This window comes from Oncorhynchus mykiss, chromosome 2 (genome assembly GCF_013265735.2).
Source record: "Oncorhynchus mykiss isolate Arlee chromosome 2, USDA_OmykA_1.1, whole genome shotgun sequence".
In the NCBI taxonomy this organism is placed as follows: Eukaryota; Metazoa; Chordata; class Actinopteri; order Salmoniformes; family Salmonidae; genus Oncorhynchus; species Oncorhynchus mykiss.
This window is the reverse complement of record NC_048566.1, coordinates 87544193-87569567: the sequence shown is the minus strand read 5'-3', so window position 1 is coordinate 87569567 and position 25375 is coordinate 87544193. Positions and strand designations below refer to the sequence as shown.

At 42.2% G+C, this 25375-nt stretch overlaps 1 protein-coding gene across 2 annotated transcripts in view; it reads left to right on the top strand.

Moving 5' to 3' along the window:
* LOC110498902 (spondin-1) overlaps positions 1 to 4240 on the top strand; it is a 124285-nt gene extending 120045 nt beyond the window's left edge. For both annotated transcript variants that reach the window (XM_036958288.1, XM_036958296.1), the window contains exon 16: positions 2911 to 4240. In XM_036958288.1, coding sequence (XP_036814183.1) covers positions 2911 to 3080 — 170 coding nt within the window. In that variant the 3' untranslated portion in view covers positions 3081 to 4240. The remainder of the gene's footprint in view (positions 1 to 2910) is intronic.
* Positions 4241 to 25375: the final 21135 nt, after the last annotated feature.

Here is a 25375-nt window from a genome sequence, read left to right as displayed (position 1 = left end):
AGAGTGGCAGATATGTTGTTGTCTATCCTTACCACCTGGGGGGCGGCCCATCAGGACGTTCAGGATCCTGTTGCAGAGGGAGGTGTTTAGTCACAGGGTACTTAGCTTAATGATGAGCTTTGAGGGCACTATGGTGTTGAACACTGAGCTGTAGTCAATGAAAAGCATTCTCACATAGGTGTTCCTTTTGTCCAGGTGGGAAGGGGCAATAGAGATTGTGTCATCTGTGGATCTTTTGGGACGGTATGCAAATTGGTGTGGGTCTAAGGTTTCTGGGATGATGGTGTTGATGTGAGCCATGACCTGCCTTTCAAAGCACTTTATGGCTACAGACGTGAGTGCTATGGGTCAGTGGTCATTTAGGCAGGTTACCTTGGTGTTCTTGAGCCCTGGGACTATGATGGTCTGCTTGAAACATATACAGTGCCTTGCAAAAGTATTCATCCCCCTTGGCGTTTTTCCTATTTTGTTGCATTAAAACCTGTAATTTAACTAGATTTTTATTTGGATTTCATGTAATGGACATGCACAAAATAGTCCAAAGTAGTGAAGTGAAATGAAAGTGAAACAGTTCGAAAAAAAAACGGGGAAAAAAAACCCCACTTTTATATGTAGCCCCTAAATAAGATCTGGTGCAACCAATTACCTTCAGAAGTCACATAATTAGTTAAAGTCCACCTGTGTCACATAATCTCAGTAAATATATGCCTGTTCTGAAAGGCCCCAGAGTCTGCAACACCCCTAAGCAATGGGCACCACCAAGCAACCGGCACCATGAAGACCAAGGAACTCTCCAAACAGATCAGGGACAAAGTTGTGGAGATGTACAGAAGAGTGGCCAGAAAAAAGACATTGCTTAAAGAAAAAAATAAGTAAACACGTTTGTGTTCGCCAAAAGGCATTTGAGAGACTCCCCAAACATATGGAAGAAGGTACTCTGGTCAGATGAGACTAAAATGTAGCTTTTTGGCCATCAAGGAACATGCCATTTCGGGCGCAAACCCAACACCTCACATCACCCCGAGAACAACATCCCCACAGTGAAGCATGGTGGTGGCAGCATCAAGCTGTGGGGATGTTTTTTATCGGCAGGGACTGGGAAACTGGTCAGAATTGAAGGAATGATGGATGGTGCTAAATACAGGGAAATTATTGAGGGAAACCTGTTTCAGTCTTCCAGAGATTTGAGACTGGGACAGAGGTTCACCTTCCAGCAGGACAATGACCCTAAGCATACTGCTAAAGCAACAGTTGAGTGGTTTAAGGGGAAACATTTAAATGTCTTGGAATGGCCTAGTCAAAGCCCAGACCTCAATCCAATTGAGAATCTGTGGTATGACTTAAAGATTGCTGTACACCAGCGGAACCCATCCAACTTGAAGGGGCTGGAGAAGTTTTGCCTTGAAGAATGGACAAAAATCCAAGTGGCTAGATGTGCCAAGCTTATAGAGACATACCCCAAGAGACTTGCAGCTGTAATTGCTGCAAAAGGTGGCTCTACAAAGTATTGATTTTGGGGGGGTGAAAAGTTATATGCAAGTTTTCTGTTATTTTTTGTCTTATTTCTTGTTTGTTTCACAAAACAAAATATTTTGCATCTTCAAAGTGGTAGAAATGTTGTATGAATCAAATGATACAAACCCCCCAAAAATGTATTTTAATTCCAGGTTGTAAGGTAACAAAATAGGAAAAATGCCAAGGGGAGTCAATACTTTCGCAAGCCACTGTAGATATTACAGACTCAACCTGCCAGTGACAGGTTGAAAACGCCAGTGAAGACACTTGCCAGTTGGTCAGCGCATGCTCGTAGTACGTGTCCTGTAATCCATCTGGCCCTGTGGCCTTGTGAATGCTGACCTGTTTAAAGGTCTTACCCACATTGGCTACGTCGAGCGTGATCACAAAGTCGTCCGGCACAGCTGGTGCTCTCATTCATGCTTCAGTGTTGCTTGCCTTGAAGCACGCATAGATAGAAGTTATTTAGCTCGTCTGGTAGGCTTGTGTCACTGGGCAGCTTGCATCTGGTCTTCCCTTTGTAGTCCGTAATAGTTTTCAAGCCCTGCCACATCCGACAAGCATCGGAGCCGGTGTAGTAGAATTCAATCTTAGTCCTGTATTTACACTTTGCATGTTTGATGGTTTGTCTGAGGGCATAGCGGAATATCTAATAAGAGAGTTGGAGTTCCGCTCCTTGAAAGTGGCAGCACTACCCTTTAGCTCAGTCCGGACATGCCTCATGTCAAATTTCTCATGCAGCTCACTCTTAATCCATCCGCCCAAGTCCTGAGATGATCAATGCTGCCCTCTCCTCCCTCCCTCCCTCCCTGCCTGGCTGGCTGTGTTAAAGCTGCTACACTCAGTGCTGATCAGCCCTGTCAGGTTGATAAAGTGACTGGGCCTGCTCACAGATGGCTGTCATGATGCTCCCAGCGGGTAGAGGCAGAGCAGTCAGGGTGGGCTTTGGACTGTTGCCTCCCCACAGAGACAGGTTTCTTTAACCCGTGGCTAATGAGCTGGTGACGGTGACAAATACCCCCACAGATCTGGCTGGGGCTGGAAGAATACCCCTCCCCCTCCACCACCACAACCCACACCACCCACCAATCATCATCACTAATTAAGGGCGATAGGGAGCGGACTGGGACTCCATGCTCTCTGGAGCATGGATGATTGTTCAGTCTAATGTAAGGCTAAAAAATAATTGGTCATGAAATTAAGGCTTGAACATTGCACATTTGATATGTCTCACTTTTGCTTGCTCACATTAATTAATATGTCATAATCAAGTAAAATATTTGGTGCATGATTGATTTGGCTTACTAAGTAAAGCCACCTGAAACCCAACCTGGTCTCAGAGCATTTTGTATTATTCTAACCCCCCTCTCTCGTCTCATTGACTTGTTCCCACAGGTTGTAAGATGAAGCCCTGGTCCAGTTGGACGGACTGTTCCAAGTACTGCGGTGGGGGGATCCAGGAGCGCTTAATGGCTGTGAAGAAGAGAGCCAAGAGTGCCCCTGCACAGGTCACCAGCTGCAAGGACAGGAAGGAGATCCGTGCCTGTAATGTCCAGCCCTGCTAGGGGGCTCTGCTGTCTATCTGTGTTTATCTTTGTTAGGGCTGGGGGGAGGAAGGAGAAGCAGACTGTCAGTGTTGATTTAGCCTGGGTTGGCAGTCAGTGTGATGGATACAGCACCTGTGTGTTGGAGGGAGATGAGAGATTCTCCAGAGACTCCATTACTGTGGATCACTGGGCTGAGGACGAGACCAGCGTCAGTCATTAGTCTTATAGTAGCCTCCTCACTCAGCAGGCCAATGTATTACTATGTAACCAACACTATACAGTACACCACAACTTCACAATCACACACATGTTTTTTTACAATGTTGTTTTTGTCTTTATACTACAGTTGTATTGGCTTTACTAGCTAGCACTGGTAACACTCTTTCACTCTTGCATGTCTAACATTTCTCAGTCAGAAGACTTCACTGGTAGTGACCCTAGACTTCAAAATGTGGCCAAACGATGATGATAAAGGGCACTTGCAGATCTTAGAAAGAGACACTTCAGTCCAGGCCTCCAGTCTAGGGCATCAAAAGGAATTTGCATTTGGCATTTTTCCTGCCCCCAATTTCTTTATCCGCATCAGAGAGTTGAGTTTCACTCCAGCATTCATGTATCATTAAGGCAGGTCTCCAAACTTCACTGTCCGGTTGATTTGAGCATTGTAATCCTGCTGGTTGAACCACAATACTCCATACAGGTTGTACAAGGTAGCTCCGTATACACAGTAAGACTTTTTTGGAAAATCAGTGTTGATTGTTTTGAAACATTATTGAATGAAAATACCAACCAAGTAATTTATAGAAAATATTTTATCCCGTGCTTAGTTTGTTAATTTGACAATTATATTCCAAGACAAAGCACAGGTGAACAATCATTCCAATTTTTGTATGCCTCAATACATTATTATTTTCAAGACACGAATCTATTGTGACTTTTTATTCCATTGTAAGACATGTAGAGTCTTAAACACGCCTCGTTGAGTGTGCATAATTACATATTTTGTTTATTTTGTTGTTGTATTTTGATAAGAATGTGAGACAAGACTCTTTCCAAAGTCATATGTAGATGTTCTCTCTGTCATTTTATCAGTCCTCTCTCTTTCTTCTTTTGCCTCTACAACATATTACTATTTTGGAATAAATCACCTTTACCATAAAAGTAAACGTGATAAATCATTTTGTGAATGTCTTTTTGCTCATCTCCCACCGTTTCTATAGACATGTACTGTCTTGTCTTGTCCAATGATTTGCCCACTTGTATAAAATGATCTAGTTCAAGCATAAAGCACTTCTAGATGATTGTAGAAGCCATTGTTTCATATAGCTCTCAACAAAATAATCATTGAGTACGAAAGTGAGTACCAAGCTCCAGGTTTAGAGAGACGAGCCACCCAGCTCCAGAGGTTTAGAGAGACGAGCCACCCAGCTCCAGGTTTAGAGAGACGAGCCACCTCCAAGCTCCAGGTTTAGAGAGATGAGCCACCCAGCTCCAGAGGTTTAGAGAGACGAGCCACCCAGCTCCAGGTTTAGAGAGACGAGCCACCTCCAAGCTCCAGGTTTAGAGAGATGAGCCACCCAGCTCCAGAGGTTTAGAGAGACGAGCCACCCAGCTCCAGGTTTAGAGAGACGAGCCACCCAGCTCCAGGTTTAGAGAGACGAGCCACCCAGCTCCAGGTTTAGAGAGACGAGCCACCCAGCTCCAGGTTTAGAGAGACGAGCCACCTCCAAGCTCCAGGTTTAGAGAGATGAGCCACCTCCCAGCTCCAGAGGTTTAGAGAGACGAGCCACCCAGCTCCAGGTTTAGAGAGACGAGCCACCCAGCTCCAGGTTTAGAGAGAGGAGCCACCCAGCTCCAGGTTTAGAAAGATGAGCCACCTCCCAGCTCCAGGTTTAGAGAGATGAGCCACCTCCCAGCTCCAGGTTTAGAGAGATGAGCCACCTCCCAGCTCCAGGTTTAGAGAGCTGGGCCACCTCCCAGCTCAACCTGGTCTCAGAGCATTTTGTAATATTCTTGTAAATCTGAGACACGTATTTTTTTATGTGTAACGTTTCATACGGTATGTATTAATTTGTGGATGTCCTTCACCCATTTCATATGATATGTTCCAAATTCCAATTAGTATTAAATGTAACAAATTTGCAACATGCACAAATTTACAAATTTGCAAAATATATTACGAATTCTAGCTAGGTGGCTAACATTAGCTAGTTGGCTAACGTTAGCTAGGCTAGGGCCTCCCGAATGGCGCAGTGGTCTAAGGCATTGCATCGCAGTGCTAACTGTGCCACTAGAGATTCTGGGTTCATTCCAGACTCTGTCGCAGCTGGCCGTGCCCGTGAGACCCATGCGGTGGTGCACGATTGGCCCAGCGTCGTCCGGGTTAGGGGAGGGTTTGGCCGGCAGGGATGTCCTTGACCCATTGCGCACTAGTGACACCTATATCGGGCCTGGCGCAGTGCACGCTGACACGATCGCCACGTGTATGGTGTTTCCTCCGACACATTGGTGTGGCTGGCTTCCGGGTTAAGTGGGAATTGTGTCAAGAAGCAGTGCAGCTTGGTTGGGTTGTGTTTTGGAGGACGCGCGGTTCTCGCGCGTTGCAGTGATGAGACAAGACCATAACTACCAATTGGATACCACAAAATTGGGGATAAATAGGGGTAAAAAAAAAAACGTTTTAAAATACATTTTAAAAATGACATTATCTGGGCTAGGGTTAAGTTTAGGAGTTATGTTAAAGGTTTAGGAGAAGGGTTAGCTAACATGCTAAGTAGTTTAAAAGTTGTTTGTGATGACATTCGAACAAGCAACCTGTTAGATGTTTGCGTTATATGCCCACCCATCCAACCCAACCACACCAAACTTAACATACCGTCTCATACTAATTTAGGTGTTCTGGATGTACTTTTACTATGTTACGTCTAGTCTATGACACCAGGCTGCCCTTTCGAGATGAGCCACATCCCAGCTGCACTGTATCAGAACAGCCAACAGGGGGAGAAAGAGCCTTGATTATAAATGTGCCTCTGTCAAATCAGCCCTGTACCTGAGTTACTGTTCAGCCACAGGTTTACCAGGGATGTCATAGATTTAAGAGAACAAATATCAGATAGACTTTCTTTGTTAAAGTAAGGTTCAACCTCAAATGTAAATTAAATGTCAAAATACAAGAGTTGCATTCCTTTCTTGAATTTCAAAAGCGAAAGAACACTTGTATTTCAATACGGTAAGCATACAATGCATGTCTTTATAAATTAGTCTTAGCTGTAGTGGTGATGCCGGCGTTATATCCTGCCGCTGGAGCCATGGTAACAAACACTGAGGCCTACATTGCACACTTATGAAAGATTTACTATGAATTGTGGGACAGACACTTGCCGATACAGACATTAAATATCCATGGTGGGGGGCTGAGCGAGGCATCCGCCGAGACAAACAGTGATAAATGGCAGAGTACACCACCCTGTGGATGAAGGGGACTGGGGGGGTGGTGGGGTTTAAACCGCTCTCTGTCTCCTGACCTTTTCTGCCTCTCTTCCTCTGTGTGACAGGCAAATGCCACGGTGTACCGCCAGGTACCACTCCAAGGTAGGGCTTCATCTCCCTGTCAGATCTAGCCTTTAAGCAGGGGTGTCCAACTCATTTTGCCCCAGGGGAAGCATTCGGTCTTCAACGAGGTCCGGAGGGCCGCACTGAAAATGAGTTGTATTTCCTTGCCGTCAAAACATAGTCTTCTATCCATCGTTTTGGGAATTTTCAATACTCCCTGACTGTCTATATTTCATTTCAGTTATTATTAGAGAGCTGGACACAGTCAAGAAACTGTATGAATGTAGGTCCTTTATCATTTCTACACCGTTTAGATTTGGTTTTAGTCATTTAGTTGCATAGACCACATACATTTACAATGTTCGACACCTCTGCTTTAAAGTTTTGGTGTTGGAGCTATGGCTCTGAGATCACTGAAAATGTCACCAGGGCAATTTTCTACTAACACCCCAGCTATGAGTTAGTCTTTATTGCTATGCCTAGTCTTGTCTACCAGCTGACTCTAGCAGTGAGCCTAGAGACCAGGTTACTATTTGCCGAAGAGTAAAGGCTTTTAGAAGATGATACCTCCCTGTCTTTCATCACTTCTGCATTCTCCCCATAGTTCCCACTCCTTCCCTTCCCAAAGCCAGCTGAATGGCCTGCCTCCTGCACCTGGCTCTTCCTGTGTAGAGTCATGTGTCATTAATGACTGCTCTCAGTGCGTGCTGTTCTCCAGTCATCTTCAAACACTCAGCCTTCAGAGCTATAATGGCTGTATTATGGGTAGGCTGCACATCATTGCCAAAACTCATGGACATGTAGATGAGCTTCAACTCTGGCCTTGTTGTGGCTCCTGTTTACAGTCAGACCTGGCTTCATAAAGTGGCTCTATATTTTATTTGTGCATTTCAAAAGGTCAAAAGCTGAAGTGTTACAGATTCCGCGATAGAAATGTAAAAGTAATTTCCAATTGAGGCGATATAAGCAGCGTTTACCAGGAAGGTAGTCTCTCCCAAATCTGGAACACTACCTTAACATTTCAATCATGCTGTAAAGCTGAATTTCCACAATGCGGATTGAATAGAGCCCATTCAGTGACAAAATACCCTGTTTTTTGGAACTATTAATAAGACACAGTAGGTGGTTGTTTTCTTCAGAGATTCACCACAAGAACAATACGCTAAGATAAAGGCCTGCCATTTACTATGATCTGAATATTTACAGTTTAAAAGATATTTAAGTATTTCTGTTGAATGATGTCTGATGATAATTTCTTGAATATGCAAATTCATCAGCATTCATAGTTTAATAATATAGCAGAGGAAAGAGAAAAACCTTGATCATTTTGTGATTCATTTATACCATTATCACAATGAGACAATATTCCCCATCAATTTCTTCAGGCACAGGGCACTGGGATGCATTTTCACATGTTCATTATGATTCACCCCACACACATGATATACAGGCCTACTTTTCTATTGGGTTTTGAACAATAGGTCCTGTTTGGCGTGGGAACTGTAGGTAGTGATCATGTTTGAGAGGTCTGAATCTGGTAACCATGGGTTCACTCAGTCAACTACCACCCTAGCATCTGACATGTCTCTGGTGCGTGTTCCATCCCCATGCAACCTTCTCTCCCTCTCACCTTGCCATCCTGTGATTGCTTCCGGTGGGCATAATTGTGTGGCGCTAACCCATACAGAGCTGTGTTCGCCCTCATTGTAAACAGAAGCACAGCAGCTAGCGCTTTGAAGAAGGAATGGAAACGCTGCTGCTACTGAGGGAGTTGGTCTTTCTCTGGCCAGACAGGTTGTGAAGCACAGACCACAGTCTCCAGCAGGAACCTATCAGCAGGGGGGAAGAGGGAGGGTAAGTGTTGACATTATAAAACATAGTACATACACTTCTCCCATGCAACTTCAAGAGCTGGAGGCTGACCATTGATCTGACATATTGAGAAAAATATATTTAGTGAATTGACCGGAGACAAAAATTTAATTTGTAATACATATGACATGTGAACTTATTTTCCAATCGCCCTTTCAAATGTCTTTCCTACTGTATCATGCTATAATTAGTTGAGCCTATAGGTCAGGGCTTTGTTGCTGCCATGATGGATGGTTAATAAGATATGTGAATTTCATAATGTAGCAAATCAATAGAAAGTCCAGACATAGAAAGGCCATGCTGCAAATGGCTAGACATGACTACTGCCTGTGCACACAGGGAGCTCAGGAAATGCATCATAGTAAGGCTCTGTAAAACCATATGACAAGTGTCCAATCCAAGTACGACCAGTAATTGTTTACTTTAAAACAAAAATGCTGAAAGCTACTAATGATGAGGAATGTCATGACCAGTCCATAGGTTTACTTCAAAACAATATTTTAACACAGTTAAAATAGCACAGCAGAATTGATACAAAACTAAGTTGTTCTTCGACAAAAAAGAAACGAAAGTTGGGCCACTTTGCTCAAAGCAAATTAATTCATTAGAACATTGATTCATTTGATGCATTTATTCATTTCTCTGCATGGTATTCTACTTTAATAGTCCTCCCAAATGCCCCAATTATTTCACAGTCCATACCACTGAGTAATATAATAATAATAATAATAATATTATACGCCTTTTAACAGACCCTTTTATCCAAAGCGACTTAATTTCCTATGGGACCTCACCTGATGATGATTATATTGGACCAATCAGCTATTGTTGATTATTTTTGTGGTTTGTCCACTGTGTTTTCTGTTCTTTGAATGACTGTGTAAACAACAGGAAGGGAACTAGACGGTAGAATCCTTCTCTAGAATACCAGAATAGGATTGTTGTTGTTTTGTCAGAGGATAAGGTATAATAGGCATGTCCTCCTCTGCAGTGGGATCCTATAGGGCTCTACTGCAGGTTAGAGAGGAGTAGGAGATTCTGTTTCTAAATGATCTGTTCTCTCTCCCGAAGTCTGAACCAAGCAAACTGATTGTGTATGAGCCTGCTCTGAGTCTGTTCCATTCTGTTCTGTTCCGTTATGTTCGATTCTGTTCTGCAACGTTATGTTCTGCTCTGTTCCGTTCTGTTCTGTTCTGCTCTGTTCCGTTCTGTTCTTTTCCATTATTTTTTATTCTGTTCCATTCGGATCTTTTATGTTCTGTTCTGTTCCATTCAGTTCTGTTCTGTTCCCTTCTGATGTCTTCTGTTCTGTTCTGTTCCCTTCTGATGTGTTCTGTTCTGTTCCATTCAGTTCTGTTCTGTTCCCTTCTGATGTGTTCTGATCTTTTATGTTCTGTTCTGTTCCATTCTGATCTGTCCTGTTCTCTTCTCTTCTCTTCTATTATGTTCCATTCTGATCTGTCCTGTCCTCTTCTCTTCTCTTCTATTATGTTCCATTATCTTCTGATCTGTGCAGAATGTGCCTTTATCGCATGTCTGAGGCTAACTATCTGACTGTGCTTTTCCTGTCAGTGTCTCAGTGAGCTGGTCTCTACATTCTCTCCTCTCCTCCCTAATAATAGCACATTAATGTCTTGGCCGGGTTATTGCTCACGATTCCCCTTTATGAATCTTCAACCCTTATATTGGTGGTGATGAGGCCAGGGGCCTGGGGCCTACCGGCCCCTCAGAAGCTCCTCGTTACCTAGAGAGATAGCAGCTCACTCCCCTATGGCCCCCAGGCTCCAACACATTAATATTTTAGTATGTTGACTTGGCAAAGTGTGCTGAATGGATAGCACACAGCCCATGGCCAGCAAAGGCACTGAAATGGGATCTAATGGGTTGAACTACAGGGAAATATGATGGCAAGCACAATAACCCGGTGATGTGAGGTTTAGGTGTGTTGGATGGAAAGCTAGCAGAGGATGCTTGTTAATGACTGTCATTCAATAAAAAATACATGTATCTTGTTTGTTGAGATGCACTTTCAAAAGGACAGAAATTAAACACACTTCTCTCAAACTGGTCCAACCTCGCCTGAGCTAAAAGCCATATTCAATGGACTCCTTTTCCCTTGAAAGAACATCGTACGACACAACAGGGACTGTGAAGAGACACAGAACATTTGAATATATTTTGTATTGTATATTGTATTAAGTATTGTATTATACATTGTGTTATGTGGTGTTATTATATTGTGTATTTTATTTGTTATTTTGTTTCCTGTGTGGACCCCAGGAAGAGTAGCAGCTGTCTTGGAAACAGTTCATGGGGATCCTAATAAAACTCAAAATACTTCCATTCCCTGTGAGAACCAAATCCTTACTTCTACTCTCCAAATATACTCTCATGCCTAAATGCACAGTTGAGACATAAAACATGCAGTATAAGTATAAGGGCATTCATTTCAGAAACCCTCTGAACAGAAGATCTCTGAAGACATGCTGAATTAAGTATAAGCTGGGGCAGAAGCCCACCATGTCACAAAAAAGACTATAGCAGCCACCACCACCATAGCTGTCACACCGGAGAGTGAGGCAGTGCTGAAAATAGGTTGATCAGAAGAGTTACTGAGAGATACATACTGTATCTGAGTGATAAGTGAGTAAGATGCAATTTCTATACAAATCCATACATCTTAACTCTCTCAGATCACAGAACACCCATACTAATTAATTTACTGACTAAGAGTGTTAACTAGTATGGAGTTTGAACGCTTGACATAGTGTATTGGACATACTGTATTGTGGACCCATACTAATTAATTTTCTGACCAAGAGTGTTGACATACAGTGTATTGGACAGAGTGCAGCCCTTTCCTGCAGTCAACTGACCAAATCACCCTCTAATGGCCTCAAGGGTGGAATTGTCAGAATTTCATAATTAATAAACATTATAAAAATTTAAAATAAATGAAAATCCGGTGTTTCTATGTCAAACGGTTTTGTTATATTTTAGTCTTCTGTGAGGTATATAAAGTGTAATATGTGGGTGCAAACTCAAAATTGAATACATTTCTACTCTATATCTGACATGGTACAGGTGTCTTCTTCTTTTAAGCCCATAACCATGTGTGTGAGGTGTATACTTTTGTTTCAAAGTAGATGTATTTAAGACTTCCAAGAATCACTCTGTGTGGCCCTGATTTAGTCCACTGCAATAATTAAACCCTTTCCCTGTGATTAACCCTGTGAAGTGTGGGATTCTCTCAATGGAGTCAACGGACATCTCTGGTCCCATTGTGAGAGAAAAATAGTTGCCATGGATATGTAAAGTCAGTGTAAAAGGTTGTGTGGGTGAGCCAATCCCCATGGAAGAATTACTACGTTCTCCACCAGTATTCACCATGGCTATGTCAACATACACAAACACGCATTCAAATCGTTGTTTTAATGCTATTTATTGTGTCACCAAAATGTGACGTATACAGAAGGTTTTGTGCAGACAAGACATCTGAAAAGAACAGAAAGACCCGCACACTGAATATGCTCCCAATTACCACCTTTATTGACAAGGAAGGAAACTGATTACGTTGACATGACATCTCCCAGATCCCCAAAATGCTGATACACTCGATGTCCATAATTAGCCTACAGTCTCAGAAACACAAGTCCTGTGGCTAAAGACATATTATACAGTCTGCCTTAATTAATTGGTTGTGTACGTGCACATTATAAATAGAAACTGAGAAAACACAAACTCCCAAAGCGCAGTGAATCTATCACACCACAGTAGAGTGCTGCTCTGATACCATACAGTGACCAAATGATTGGATTTAATAAGGGAATTATGCAGCATTTATCCATTTCACCCATTGTGAAGTGAAATTTGTAGCACTCAGATCCTAAATTCAGATTTCATTGCACCAGTTGACAACCACACTGGTTATTAAAACCTCCTGGAGTCAATTGACATACCGGTGGCTCAATCTAAGTAACAACAATTAACCATCAAAATCCGTCAATTTAAGCTAGAGATGTGTTTTTTTTGTATGGGCTGAATCTTAATCCATTACAGCCTCTTATTTCGGCGTTCCGCATCTGCAGTGGAAGGTGGCCGAGCTACAGAGGTGTTTGTCAGACCATGAGACATCCTGAAGATCAGTCTTCTCGCCAAAATGTCTGTAGCGTCTGAACAGTTTGGCTTACTTCACAAGTTTTAAAGACCAGACATTGAAATGGGTTTAGAATATTTATTGAGGAAAATGATGTGAGAAAGATTCAGGAGGGGAATGAGAATGGGCCAGATGAAGCCGTAGGCTGCAGAGGAAGGATCCAGGGGTGTGGACTCTAGAGTTTGGCTTGGAGTCTCAGGTAGACATCGTCAGGCTGTGGGAGTTAGGCTGCTGTGGTGATGGCAAAGGATGCAATCTCTTGATGAGGCTAGTAAAGCAGAGTGTTGTGCAATGCGACATGCACTTCAGAACACAGCAAGAATGTTGGTTTGGTCAGGTTTAAGTAGGGTGGCAGTGGTGGAGGGTGATTAGCAATGAGTTAAAGCTTATTCTGTTGAGAAGCTGCATTCACACATCTAGTTAAAGTGTTACAACATGCATGGAGCTGATTGGAAGTTAGTAACAGCTGGTGCTTGTTGAGTTAGTAGGGAGCTGCGTTCAAGGCAACTAGTTAAGCGTTCAAGTCTGATCCTCTCTCCTAAATTTTTGTTCATTCTTATCATAAACTATTATGACCACTCTATGGAAAGGGGAGATTCTCACGAACACGGTGGTGTTCTCCACGTTGCTATATGAACCCCACAAGTGTCATGGTACTCGTCTGAATGTAACCAGTACCGTTTTTTAAAATTTGATTATGGAAATATGGGAGGTAGTTTTGTGCATAACCCCAAAAAGTGGTTAAATGTGTAAAAACAAAATATATATATATATTACCTGAGCTTTCTTTTATCTCCTAGATTTAGGACACACACTTCAAAACATTGTTCGTATGATTTACTTTTTGACTGTCTTTTTTGCCATTCAATGCATATCTATGGGCCAAATTCAATACTTTATAACATATTCTCTTTAAATATTTGATTTGGATACCTAAAAGGGTCCTTTAATCTAATTGTAGCTTTTTAACACAGCGGGGAAGAGAAGGCCATCATCAGTGCTTCAGGCGTACTGATTCTGCCCAAATGTTTAATTGATTGGTTAAAGTCATTATTTGGACAAATATTCATTGTAGATCAAAGGACTGATTTCTGCAAGGCAGTAGGAAAGGGGGACACCTAGTCAGTGTTTTATTTTATTTTTATTTCACCTTTATTTAATCAGGTAGGTCAGTTGAGAACAAGTTCTCATTTACAACTGTGACCTGGCCAAGATAAAGCAAAGCAGTGTGACAAAAACAACAACACAGAGTTGCACATAAACAAACGTACAGTCAATAACACAATAGAAGAATCTATGTACAGTGTGTGCAAATGTAGAAGATTAGGGAGGTAGGACAATAAATAGGACATAGAGGTGAAATAATTACAATTTAGCATTAACATTGGAGTGATAGATGTGCAGATGATGATGTGCAAGTAGAGATACTGGGGTGCAAAAGAGCAAAAATAAATAACAATATGGGGATGAGGTAGTTGGGTGGGCTATTTACAGATGGGCTAGTGAGTAGTTTGCAAGCGCTATGACGTAATCGTTTCAAGTTTACAACCAATGTTGGGAGAGTTGTCTGTCTGAAGAGCACCCTCCACGAACTGGCCAAGAAAATCTGACATGATTCCCAAACCTAGTGCTGCTGGTCTGGGATTGCCGAGAACACTCTCTCTCTGAACTGATACGACCACAGAGTCCTGTGTGAACAGTAACCTTAGGCAGAACATAACTCTTCAGGTTGACTCTTAGACCTCCATATCACACAGAGCCGACCTCATGACCACCACCTCTCAGCTATTCATGCCCCCACTTAAGTGTACTACATCCCTGTGTGGTGCCCTTGAGCAAAGCACTTACAGTGGTTGTTACTCTGCTTTCCAAGGACATCTAGGGGGAGTTGAGATATGCAAAAAATATGTATATAATTCACACATGCGTATTAATACACACTTGAATGTGTGAAATAGATCAAATATGAGCACCAATCGAATAAAATTGTATTTGTCACATGCTTGGTAAACAACAGGTGTAGACTAACAGTGAAATGCTTACTTACAGGCCCTTCCCAACAATACAGAGAGAGAAATAATAGAAGCAATAATAAATGCACAATGAGTAGCGATAACCTGGCTATATACACAAGGAACAAGTACCGAGTCCATGTGCAGGGGTACGAGGTAGTTGAGGTAGCTAGGAATAACTAGGAATAAAGTGACTAGTCAACAGGACAGGACAAATAAACAGCAGTGTATGGGATGAGTGAAAAAATATGAAATATTTAACCAAATAACTAGCCGGACTATTTAGCAGTCTTATGGCTTGGGGGTATAGTCTGTTAATTGTCCTGTTGGTTCTAGACTTGGTGCATCGGTATCACTTACTGTAGCATAGAAAACAGTCTATGACTTGGGTGGTTGGAGTTGTTGACAATTTTGAAGGCCTTCCTCTGACACCACCTGGTATAGAGGTCCTGGATGGCAGTGGGTTCAGCCACAGTGATGTACTGGGCCATACGCACTACCCTCTATAGTGTCTAGCAGTCAGGTGCCAAGCAGCTGCACTCAATGGTGAAGCCGTATAACTTTTTGAGGAGCTGAGGGTCCATGCCAAACTTTGTTGGTGCTTGCCTGTAACTACATTTGTTTATTGTTGTTCATTTTCATGTTTCTGTAAAATATGAAGAATTTAGTTAGCTGTTAGCTACTTTGCATTCGCTTCAGTGCTATTCTCCCTAGGGACACCTAGCTTAGCAATATCAAGCATACAGTTGCATTCTAATAACTTTATTTTATATTTGATTCTAGATTGAGTACTCATTCCTTAATTCGTACATTTAGTGCAGTTATTGTGTAAGACATTCTGTGCTCTATGCTACTGTAACTGAAAACATGTTCTTTGTTTTTGTTGCAGTTTCACACTGTGATTCAAGTAAACTTACAAAATGGCACCCTGCTTCTAAAATAGTTATTTGAATGAGTGTTTAGCTAACTGGATAAGGGCTACTGTTAGCGAGTTTAGTACAGACGCATCAGACACTCCGGTCTTGTCTCAAAGCACTCTGATTACCTCCCCGTGCAGAAGGGGTGTGCATCCTTATTAGTCACAGAGGAAATACGTGTTTACGGGAACACACGGTCAAAATGTTTTATCTGAGTCTAACGAGAGCTCCCTGTGTACTTTCATTAAACCACTGCCCCTCTATATGAATGCCTCTTAGTTGATGTAGTGACAGACAATGTTTTATTTCTCAAATATCGTACCCCCTTTACCTTTACTCAATGATGATTTTTATGGAATGGTCTGCCTACCCATGTGAGAGACGCAGACTCGGTTTCAACCTTTAAGTCTTTACTGAAGACATCTCTTTAGTAGGTCATATGATTGAGTGTAGTCTGGCCCAGGAGTGTGAAGGTGAATGGAAAGGCTCTGGAGCAACAAACCGCAATTGCTGTCTCTGCCTGGCTGGTTCCCCTCTCTCCACTTAAGTATGCTCTCTCTAATTCTCTCTTTCTTTCTCTCTCTCTCTCGGAGGACCTGAGCCCTAGGACCATGCCTCAGGACTACCTGGCATGAGTCCACCTAGCCATGCTGCTACTCCAGTTTCAACTGTTCTGCCTGCGGCTATGGAACCCTGACCTCTTCACCAGACGTGCTACCTGTCCCAGACCTGCTGTTTTCAACTCTCTACAGACAGCAGGTGTGGTAGAGATACTCTCAATGATCGGCTCTGAAAAGCCAACTGACATTTACTCCTGAGATGCTGACCTGTTGCACCCTCGACAACTACTGTGATTATTATTATTTGACCATGCTGGTCATTTATGAACATTTGAACATCTTGGCCATGTTCTGTTATAATCTCCACCCGGCACAGCCAGAAGAGGACTGGCCACCCGTCATAGCCTGGTTCCTCTCTAGGTTTCTTCCTAGGTTCTGGCCTTTCTAGGGAGTTTTTCCTAGCCACCGTGCTTCTACACCTTCATTGCTTGCTGTTTGGGGTTTTAGGCTGGGTTTCTGTACAGCACTTTGATATATCAGCTGATGTAAGAAGGGCTATATAAATACATTTGATTTGATGATAACACTGACTTGATGAACACACACCAGCAATTGCCCACCATAGACCTATATTAATTTTGGCAAGTATAATCATCATTATACTTAATGTAAACAGAACTAATTCATCTTCTAGAGACACACAAAGGGTTGTTATGTGGAACATCCCCTGGATTCCTGTAAAAACCTACCCATCCTTTCTCCCTCCCTCCTTCTACGATGTCAGTACAACAGAGACACAAACCAGCCATAACTCTGATCCATTATATTCACAATGGGACTCTGGGTGAAATGTAATGAAACCTGCCATAGCTAATATATGTTTATGCAGTATCTTAGTCAGTACAACTGCTGCCTGCCAGAAATCACATCCTATCATGACAACGATAAGTACTGTGTATACTACCATAAGTTACATGTTACAGTATACAGTACATACAGGTTTGATTGATCTGAGCCCATGCAGTCTCTGCACTAGCACTTTGACAAGCAGTTGACAAGCTTTCCGTTAAAGGAAAGATCAGAGTGTCTATTTTTGGACTTTTAAATAAATTACATACCCATTGATTCTTGATGTCTCACAAGCTTGGTAAAACTGTCGGACCCAAAATATACTCCATTCTTTGAAATGTATGTAATTGTAAACAAATATTTTATAGCCTCAAAACATGGCTAAAACTATAGTTGTGATGTGATGGACGATCAGTTCTTGCCTACTTAGCTCTGTCTATGAATTTGAGAGTGGTTCCATTTCTTCAGCCCCATCCCTCAGCCATTTACCAAATCAGTGACCGGGTGACCCCTTAGGCTTTGTTTAAATAGCACATTACCACCTTACAGTAAATGTATGGGTTTTGTACAAGATGGGTGCCTCATTCCTATACTGTATGACTGGTTGCCTATATATGGCCTAGTTAGTTGGCACCATGCTGTGACAGTGAGACTCTGTGGCAGTGAGTGGGTAAAATCAGTGGGGAAGCCAGAAGAAAAAGCCATATTACAACCTGTTACTAAAGGCAGAGACAATAAGAAGACACAGTGGCAGAATAAAATTAACCACATCTTTGTTTCATCACAAAACTGGAAAGCAACATCTGTCTGGTGAAGTCCACAAAGCATAATGCATGTAACAAACATTAACATGACCTACAGCATGGTCAAGCAAGTTAATGTTTCCGATATTTTCTGACAACTAAACAACTATTGATTTAGAACCACAGAGAGTTACTGCAAGTCGCAAAGAAAACAGGAGCTGCCTCCACTATTCCTGCACCATTTACACTTCGATATTTCAGCATCATAAAATGACCTCTGCTTAGTCTAATAGAGTGACAACTAAAATATATATAAAAAAACAATGTAGTCCAATCAACGTAAGTTAAATATGATGTGGCTGTCCATGTTTCTGAGGTGTGTGTGTGTGTGTGTGTGTGTGTGTGTGTGTGTGTGTGTGTGTAGTGTGTGTGTGTGGAGTGTGTGTGTGTGTGTGTGGAGTGTGTGTGTGCGTGGAGTGTGTGTGTGTGCGTGCGTGGAGTGTGTGTGCGTGTGCGTGTGCGTGTGCGTGTGTGCGTGTGTGTGTGTGTGTGTGTGTGTGTGTTAGTGCAAGTAGAATTAAACATGTTGACTCAGACTACTTGTGGAGACACGCCAATGCCATCCTCCTGTCTTTCGTGTTGACAAAACGGTCTATGACCGTCATACAGTACACACTGAGTTTTTGTTGTCTTAGGCTACCTGGCGAAAATGATTGCTTGCTAGCCAAATTTCCTTTCATGGTCAATGTCAGCTAATTAACATTAGCTTTATACAGTACATTTAGCTACAGTGGCTGTAGCATTTTTCCTATAATTAAAAACGATTTTTGGGTGGTTTGTATCATTTGATTTATAAAACAACTGAAAACTTCAGCGTGCATAACCCCCCCCCCCCAAAGTCAATACATTGTAGAGCCACCTTTTGCAGCAATTACAGCTGCAAGTCTCTTGGGGTATGTCTCTATAAACTTGGCACATATAGCCACTGGGATTTTTGCCCATTATTCAAGGCAAAACTTCTCCACCTCCTCCAACTTAGATGGGTTCCGCTGGTGTACAGCACTCTTTAAGTCAATATTGTGTCAATGTGATTACTCATATCAAAATCTTTAGCTGACATCTAGGCATTGGGTGTGTCTAGGCCTTTCCAAGACATTTAAATGTTTCCCCTTAAACCACTCAAGTGTTGCTTTAGCAGTATGCTTAGGGTTATTATCCTGCTGGAAGGTGAACCTCTGTCCCAGTCTCAAATCTCTGGAAGACTGAAACAGGTTGACCTCAAAAATTTCTCTGTATTTAGTACCATCCATCATTCCTTCAATTCTGACCATTTTCCCAGTCCCTGCCCCTGCCAATGAAAAACATCCCCACAGCTTGATGCTGCCACCACCATGCTTCACTGTGGGGTGATGAGAGGTGTTGGGTTTGCGCCAGACATTTTTGACATGATGGCCAAAATGCTCAATTTTAGTCTCATCTGACCAGAGAACCTTCTTCCATATGTTTGGGGAGTCTCTCACATTCCTTTTGGCGAACACCAAACGTGTTTGCTTATTTTTTTCTTTAAGCAATGGCTTTTTCTGGCCACTCTTCTGCAAAGCCCAGCTCTGTGGAGTGTAAGGCTTAAAGTGGTCCTTTGGACAGATACTCCAATCTCTGCTGTGGAGCTTTGCAGCTACTTAATGGTTATCTTTATCTTAATGGTTATCTCTTTTGCCTCTCTGATTAATGCCCTCCTTGCCTGGTCCATGAGTTTTGGTGGGCGGCCCACGCTGGCAGGTTTGTTGTGGTGCCATATTCTTTCCAGTTTTTTAATAATATATTTAATGGTGCTCCGTGGGATGTTCAAAGTTTTGGAATGTTTTTTATAACCCAACCCTGATCTGTACTTCTGCACAACTTTGTCCCTGACCTGTTTGGAGAGCTCCTTGGTCTTCATGGTGCCGCTTGCTTGGTGGTGCCCCTTGCTTAGTGGTGTTGCAGAATCTGGGGCCTTTCAGAAGAGGTCTATACAGTGGGGCAAAAAAGTATTAAGTCAGCCACCAATTGTGCAAGTTCTCCTACTTAAAAAGATGAGAGAGGCCTGTAATTTTCATCATAGGTACACTTCAACTATGACAGACAAAAATGAGAAAAACAAATCCAGAAAATCACATTGTAGGATTTTTAATTAATTTATTTGCAAATTATGGTGGAAAATAAGTATTTGGTCAATAACAAAAGTTTATCTCAATACTTTGTTATATACCCTTTGTTGGCAATGACAGAGGTCAAACATTTTCTTTAAGTCTTCACAAGGTTTTCACACACTGTTGCTGGTATTTTGGCCCATTCCTCCATGCAGATCTCCTCTAGAGCAGTGATGTTTTGGGGCTGTTGCTGGGCAACACGGACTTTCAACTCCCTCCAAAGATTTTCTATGGGGTTGAGATCTGGAGACTGGCTAGGCCACTCCAGGACCTTGAAATGCTTCTTACGAAGCCACTCCTTCGTTGCCCGGGCGGTGTGTTTGGGATCATTGTCATGCTGAAAGACCCAGCCACGTTTCATCTTCAATGTCCTTGCTGATGGAAGGAGGTTTTCACTCAAAATCTCACGATACATAGCCCCATTCATTCTTTCCTTTACACGGATCAGTCGTCCTGGTCCCTTTGCAGAAAAACAGCCCCAAAGCATAATGTTTCCACCCCCATGCTTCACAGTAGGTATGGTGTTCGTTGGATGCAACTCAGAATTCTTTGTCCTCCAAACACGACGAGTTGAGTTTTTACCAAAAAAGTTATATTTCGGTTTCATCTGACCATATGACATTCTTCCAATCTTCTTCTGGATCATCCAAATGCTCTCTAGCAAACTTCAGATGGGCCTGGACATGTACTGGCTTAAGCAGGGGGACACGTCTGGCACTGCAGGATTCGAGTCCCTGGCGGCGTAATGTGTTACTGATGGTAGGCTTTGTTACTTTGTTTCCAGCTCTCTGCAGGTCATTCACTAGGTCCCCCCGTGTGGTTCTGGGATTTTTGCTCACCATTCTTGTGATCATTTTGACCTCACAGGGTGAGATCTTGTGTGGAGCCCCAGATTGAGGGAGATTATCAGTGGTCTTGTATGTCTTCCATTTCCTATTAATTGCTCCCACAGTTGATTTCTTCAAACCAAGCTGCTTATCTATTGCAGATTCAGTCTTCCCAGCCTGGTGCAGGTCTACAATTTTGTTTCTGGTGTCCTTTGACAGCTCTTTGGTCTTGGCAATAGTGGAGTTTGGAGTGTGACTGTTTGAGGTTGTGGACAGGTGTCTTTTATACTGATAACAAGTTCAAAAAGGTGCCATTAATACAAGTAACTAGTGGAGGACAGAGGAGCCTCTTAAAGAAGAAGTTACAGGTCAGTGAGAGCCAGAAATCTTGCTTGTTTGTAGGTGACCAAATACTTATTTTCCACCATAATTTGCAAATAAATTAATTAAAAATCCTACAATGTGATTTTCTGGATTTTTTTTTCTCATTTTGTATGTCATAGTTGAAGTGTACCTATGATGAAAATTACAGGCCTCTCATTTTTTTAAGTGGGAGAACTTGCACAATTGGTGGCTGACTAAATACTTTTTTGCCCCACTGTATATACTGAGATCATGTGACAGATCATGTGACACTTACATGAAGTCCACCTGTGTGCAATCTAATTATGTGACTTCTGAAGGTAATTGATTGCACCAGATCTTATTTCGGGGCTTCATAGCAAAGGGGGTGAATACATATGCACACACCATTTTTATGTTTTTTTTTTTTTAGAATTTTTTAAAATAAGTCTTTTTTTCATTTCACTTCACCAATTTGGACTATTTTTTGTATGTCCATTCCAAATAAAAATATGTTTAAATTACAGGTTGTAATGCAACAAAATAGGAAACACGCCAAGGAGGATGAATACTTTTGCAAGGCACTGTACATATTGAACTTCCATCCTATCAGGCCAGGGGCACAATGTATGATTTAAGGGTTGGATCAAAATCACCGTTATAATCATTGGCCAGTATGGAGAATTAAGTAAAACCACAAGTCCAAATCCCTATCTCCATCCATTGCTAATTTCAGAAAGGGTACGATTTTAACTAGCTAAAGTTGCAACATTTCAAGTTGTTTCTGTCAATGGCATATACTCTCTATTGGATTTGGTAGGAGTGATGCCAAATCCAACCTGGCTTCCATTGACACTTTGTTTCAGTGCACCAGGACCATTCACAGTTGAGCTCACTGAATTTAGTTATATGCTCATTGGATATTATTTTATACTTTTTTTTAATCAAGGGAGGCCAGATGATCACTGGCTTCCCTTGCATTCAATGCTATGGGCTGCAACAAAGTCATGCTCTTTTGGACCAGACAGCATCAACTAGATGGCCTAAACATACAGAAACAGAGGGGCACTGTTTTGCTCGTTCGGATGCTATCTCCGTTGAGATACAGTATACTCAGCCTCTTGCAAATTGAAGGAAAACTATGAAACGCAGAGAAGATAAATTGTATATATATTTTTGTTTGTTTTTTGGGGAAGCCTGGCTTCCCTTGGCATCCATGAATACACGTCAGTGTGGGGCAGAGACATAGAGAGGCCTCTGTACTACACTGATTAGTCTTCATTCCATGATGAGAGAGGAGCAATCACCATGTGTGTCTAATGCTTTATTCCCCCTCTGATTTCTACTGCCTCTGAGAGACATCCATTGTTTATGTGAGAGCAACAAGGAGGCTGGACGAGAGCTACAGGTCTTTTTTCTTCAGTCTGTTAGTTGCCATAGACGACAAGCAAGCAGACTCATATGGGGAATGGAAAAGCGATCCACTTTTTTCCCTCAGCATGTAGCCACAACTGTTGCTGCTCGGCAGCTGTACTATTGGAGGGAACAATAAACAGCTGGGCATAGAGACATCTAAATAGTCTTTCAAAATGTACAGTCCAAATTGCTCATCAAAAATACAATATAAAGAATCACAAGTTATTTCCTGATGGAGATACAGGTGTTTGTATCCACTACCATTGCAGTCTATCAGTAAGCAGCTGAAGATTCCAAGGACAAGGCACCAGTGATAGTACTCTGTATATATTTTACATACCAATGAAGCTTGTCTTTTCTTTCACTCACTTCCTGAACCCAAATGCCAAGAGTTTAAAAGGCTGCCTTGTTTAGGACTAAGCTCTCGTCTCATCTCATCTCTTTGGCCTGATCATCAAAAACCCTATCCACTTCTTACACTCCTAAAAGGGTTTCTTCGGCTGTCTCCATAGGATAACCCTTTGAAGGACCCTTTTTTTCGAGGTTGAACCCTTTTGGTTCCAGGTAGATGTCTTTTGGGTTCCATGTAGAATCAAAAAGGATTCTCCCATGGGGACAGCCGAAGAACCCTTTTGGAACTCTTTTTTTGTAAGAGTGTATACATCTGTTATCAGCATCAACTGAATCACTGAATCAGTGTTTTGTGCTGTTTGTTGTCATAATGGCTTAAGACCTTGAAGAATTTGGCCAAACTTTGAGAGTAGCCTCTCTATCACAGCATCGACTGATTGACATATCCACAGTGAGGAGGAACAGACCCCCTTTGTTCCTGTAAGGCAGCTGGGAGAAGCTAAGCCTTCAGAAAATCCTCCCTAATGAACAAACGCACATGCCAAAGGCTCCAGGGACCTCTGATTAATCACATCATAATGATCAGTGAATTTACTGTTAGCACGGCGCCATTAGACGACGGCAGGAACACTTAGAAAAAAGGGTTCTAAAATGGTTAAAATTACAGACGGAGGCGCAACAATTTACAACTTTGTTCGACATTTGAAGCTGCACAAATAACATTAAGTCGTGGCTAATATAGCCGACAGCTATATATTTTATTACTTTACTGGTGTATCATGTAGGCTAACGTAACGTTAAATCAATGAGCCTCCACACAGTCAGTCAGTGCGGGAACGTGATCATTGCACCCAAGATTGAGCTACAACTGGCTAGGCAGTTGGTAGCCTAAATCCTGTCTGATGTTACTGCTGTTCTTAAAACCATTGACATACGTTAGCCTACTGTAACCACACAGAGAGAGTGTCTCTGTGTGTGTGTGTGTGTTAAGGTTGGGTGGTTATGTACAAGCCTATATCGCCCGATTGCGCTCCATAGCGATCACTATGGGGGGGGTGTCTAATGGCTACGTATGTATTTCCATGGAAATATAACGTTTATTTGGAAAGTAATAAATATACAGATATTTTTAAAAGCATTCATGATTTGCGTAAATGTAATACACTAACTATTACTCTTGTTAAAAATATGAAATGGTATTACATTTGGTGAAGTGCACATTATGACATGTTTTGGACTTAAAACTCTAAGTTTAGGACTTGAGACTTGAGACTTGCCTGTCTTGACTTGGGACTTGAGTGCTAAGACTTGAGACTTACTTGTGACTTGTAAAACAATGACTTGGTCCCACCTCTGCCATGTACAGTAGAACCCTCTGTGGAAATGGGTTCTACAGCACATACACACGAACAGCTGGCACACACACACAAACATATTTTAAATACTTTATTTGAATCCACAAATCACATTAGAGTTAAAGGATTCAAACCATTCAAAGGACAGATACAGTATGTTGACACTTATGGATACAGAAAGCACCTTCTCCAGACAGATAGGCTGCCCATGACAGAGCAGTACCTCGCTAGCTACTTTGCCTTTGTCCTATGCAGGCCTGCAATCTGAAGGCCACATACAGTACTGTCAGCCTATGTACATGGCCGGGACTCCCTGAATCCAGCACCACAAGTTAGCACTGATAACCAAGGCTGTTGTTTTATTTAACCCTGTTTTATCCCCAATTTAGTGGTATCCAATTGGTAGTTACAGTCTTGTCTCATTGCTGCAACTCCCATACGGACTCGGGAGAGGCGAAGGTGGAGAGCCGTGCGTCCTCCGAAACACAACCTACCAAGCCGTACTGCTTCTTGACACAATGCCCACTTAACCCGAAAGCCTGCCGCACCAATGTGTCAGATGAAACACTGTGCATCTGGCAACGGTGTTTGCGTGCACTGTGCCCGGCCCGCCACAGGAGTCACTAGTGCGCGATGGGACAAGGACATCCCTGCAGGCCAAACCCTCCCCTAACCTAAACGAATTTGGGATAATTATGCGCCGCCCCATGAGTCTCCCGGTCGCGGCTGGCTGCGACAGAGCCTGGACTCGAACCCAGAATCTCTAGTTAGCACTGATAACCAAGGCTTCTCGATAAAGTAGAATGTAGGCCTTTAGGAAAGTGCGGTTCATGAAAAAAATAAAAATAACATATAGCAGAGGCTGGAGAATGAAAAGCATATTTTCCTAGAAATGTATGACATTTTTGAAGTTAATACCTTTATAAAAGTTATTTCTTTGATATCTTACATGTTGAATAGCTAGGGTACATGAAAAAGGCCTTAATTTGCTAATTTACTTATTTTACAACCAGCTGACATTTACTGTCCTTTCCCCTAATTAGCTTAGAGACTAAAGGTCAGACATGGTGCTTTACAAAGTGACAAATCAACGCTGGGATTACTGTGTGACTCAGAGGGAATAGAGTTGTGGGGTTTTTATATTTGTTAACCATTCTTGATCCATGTAAGTC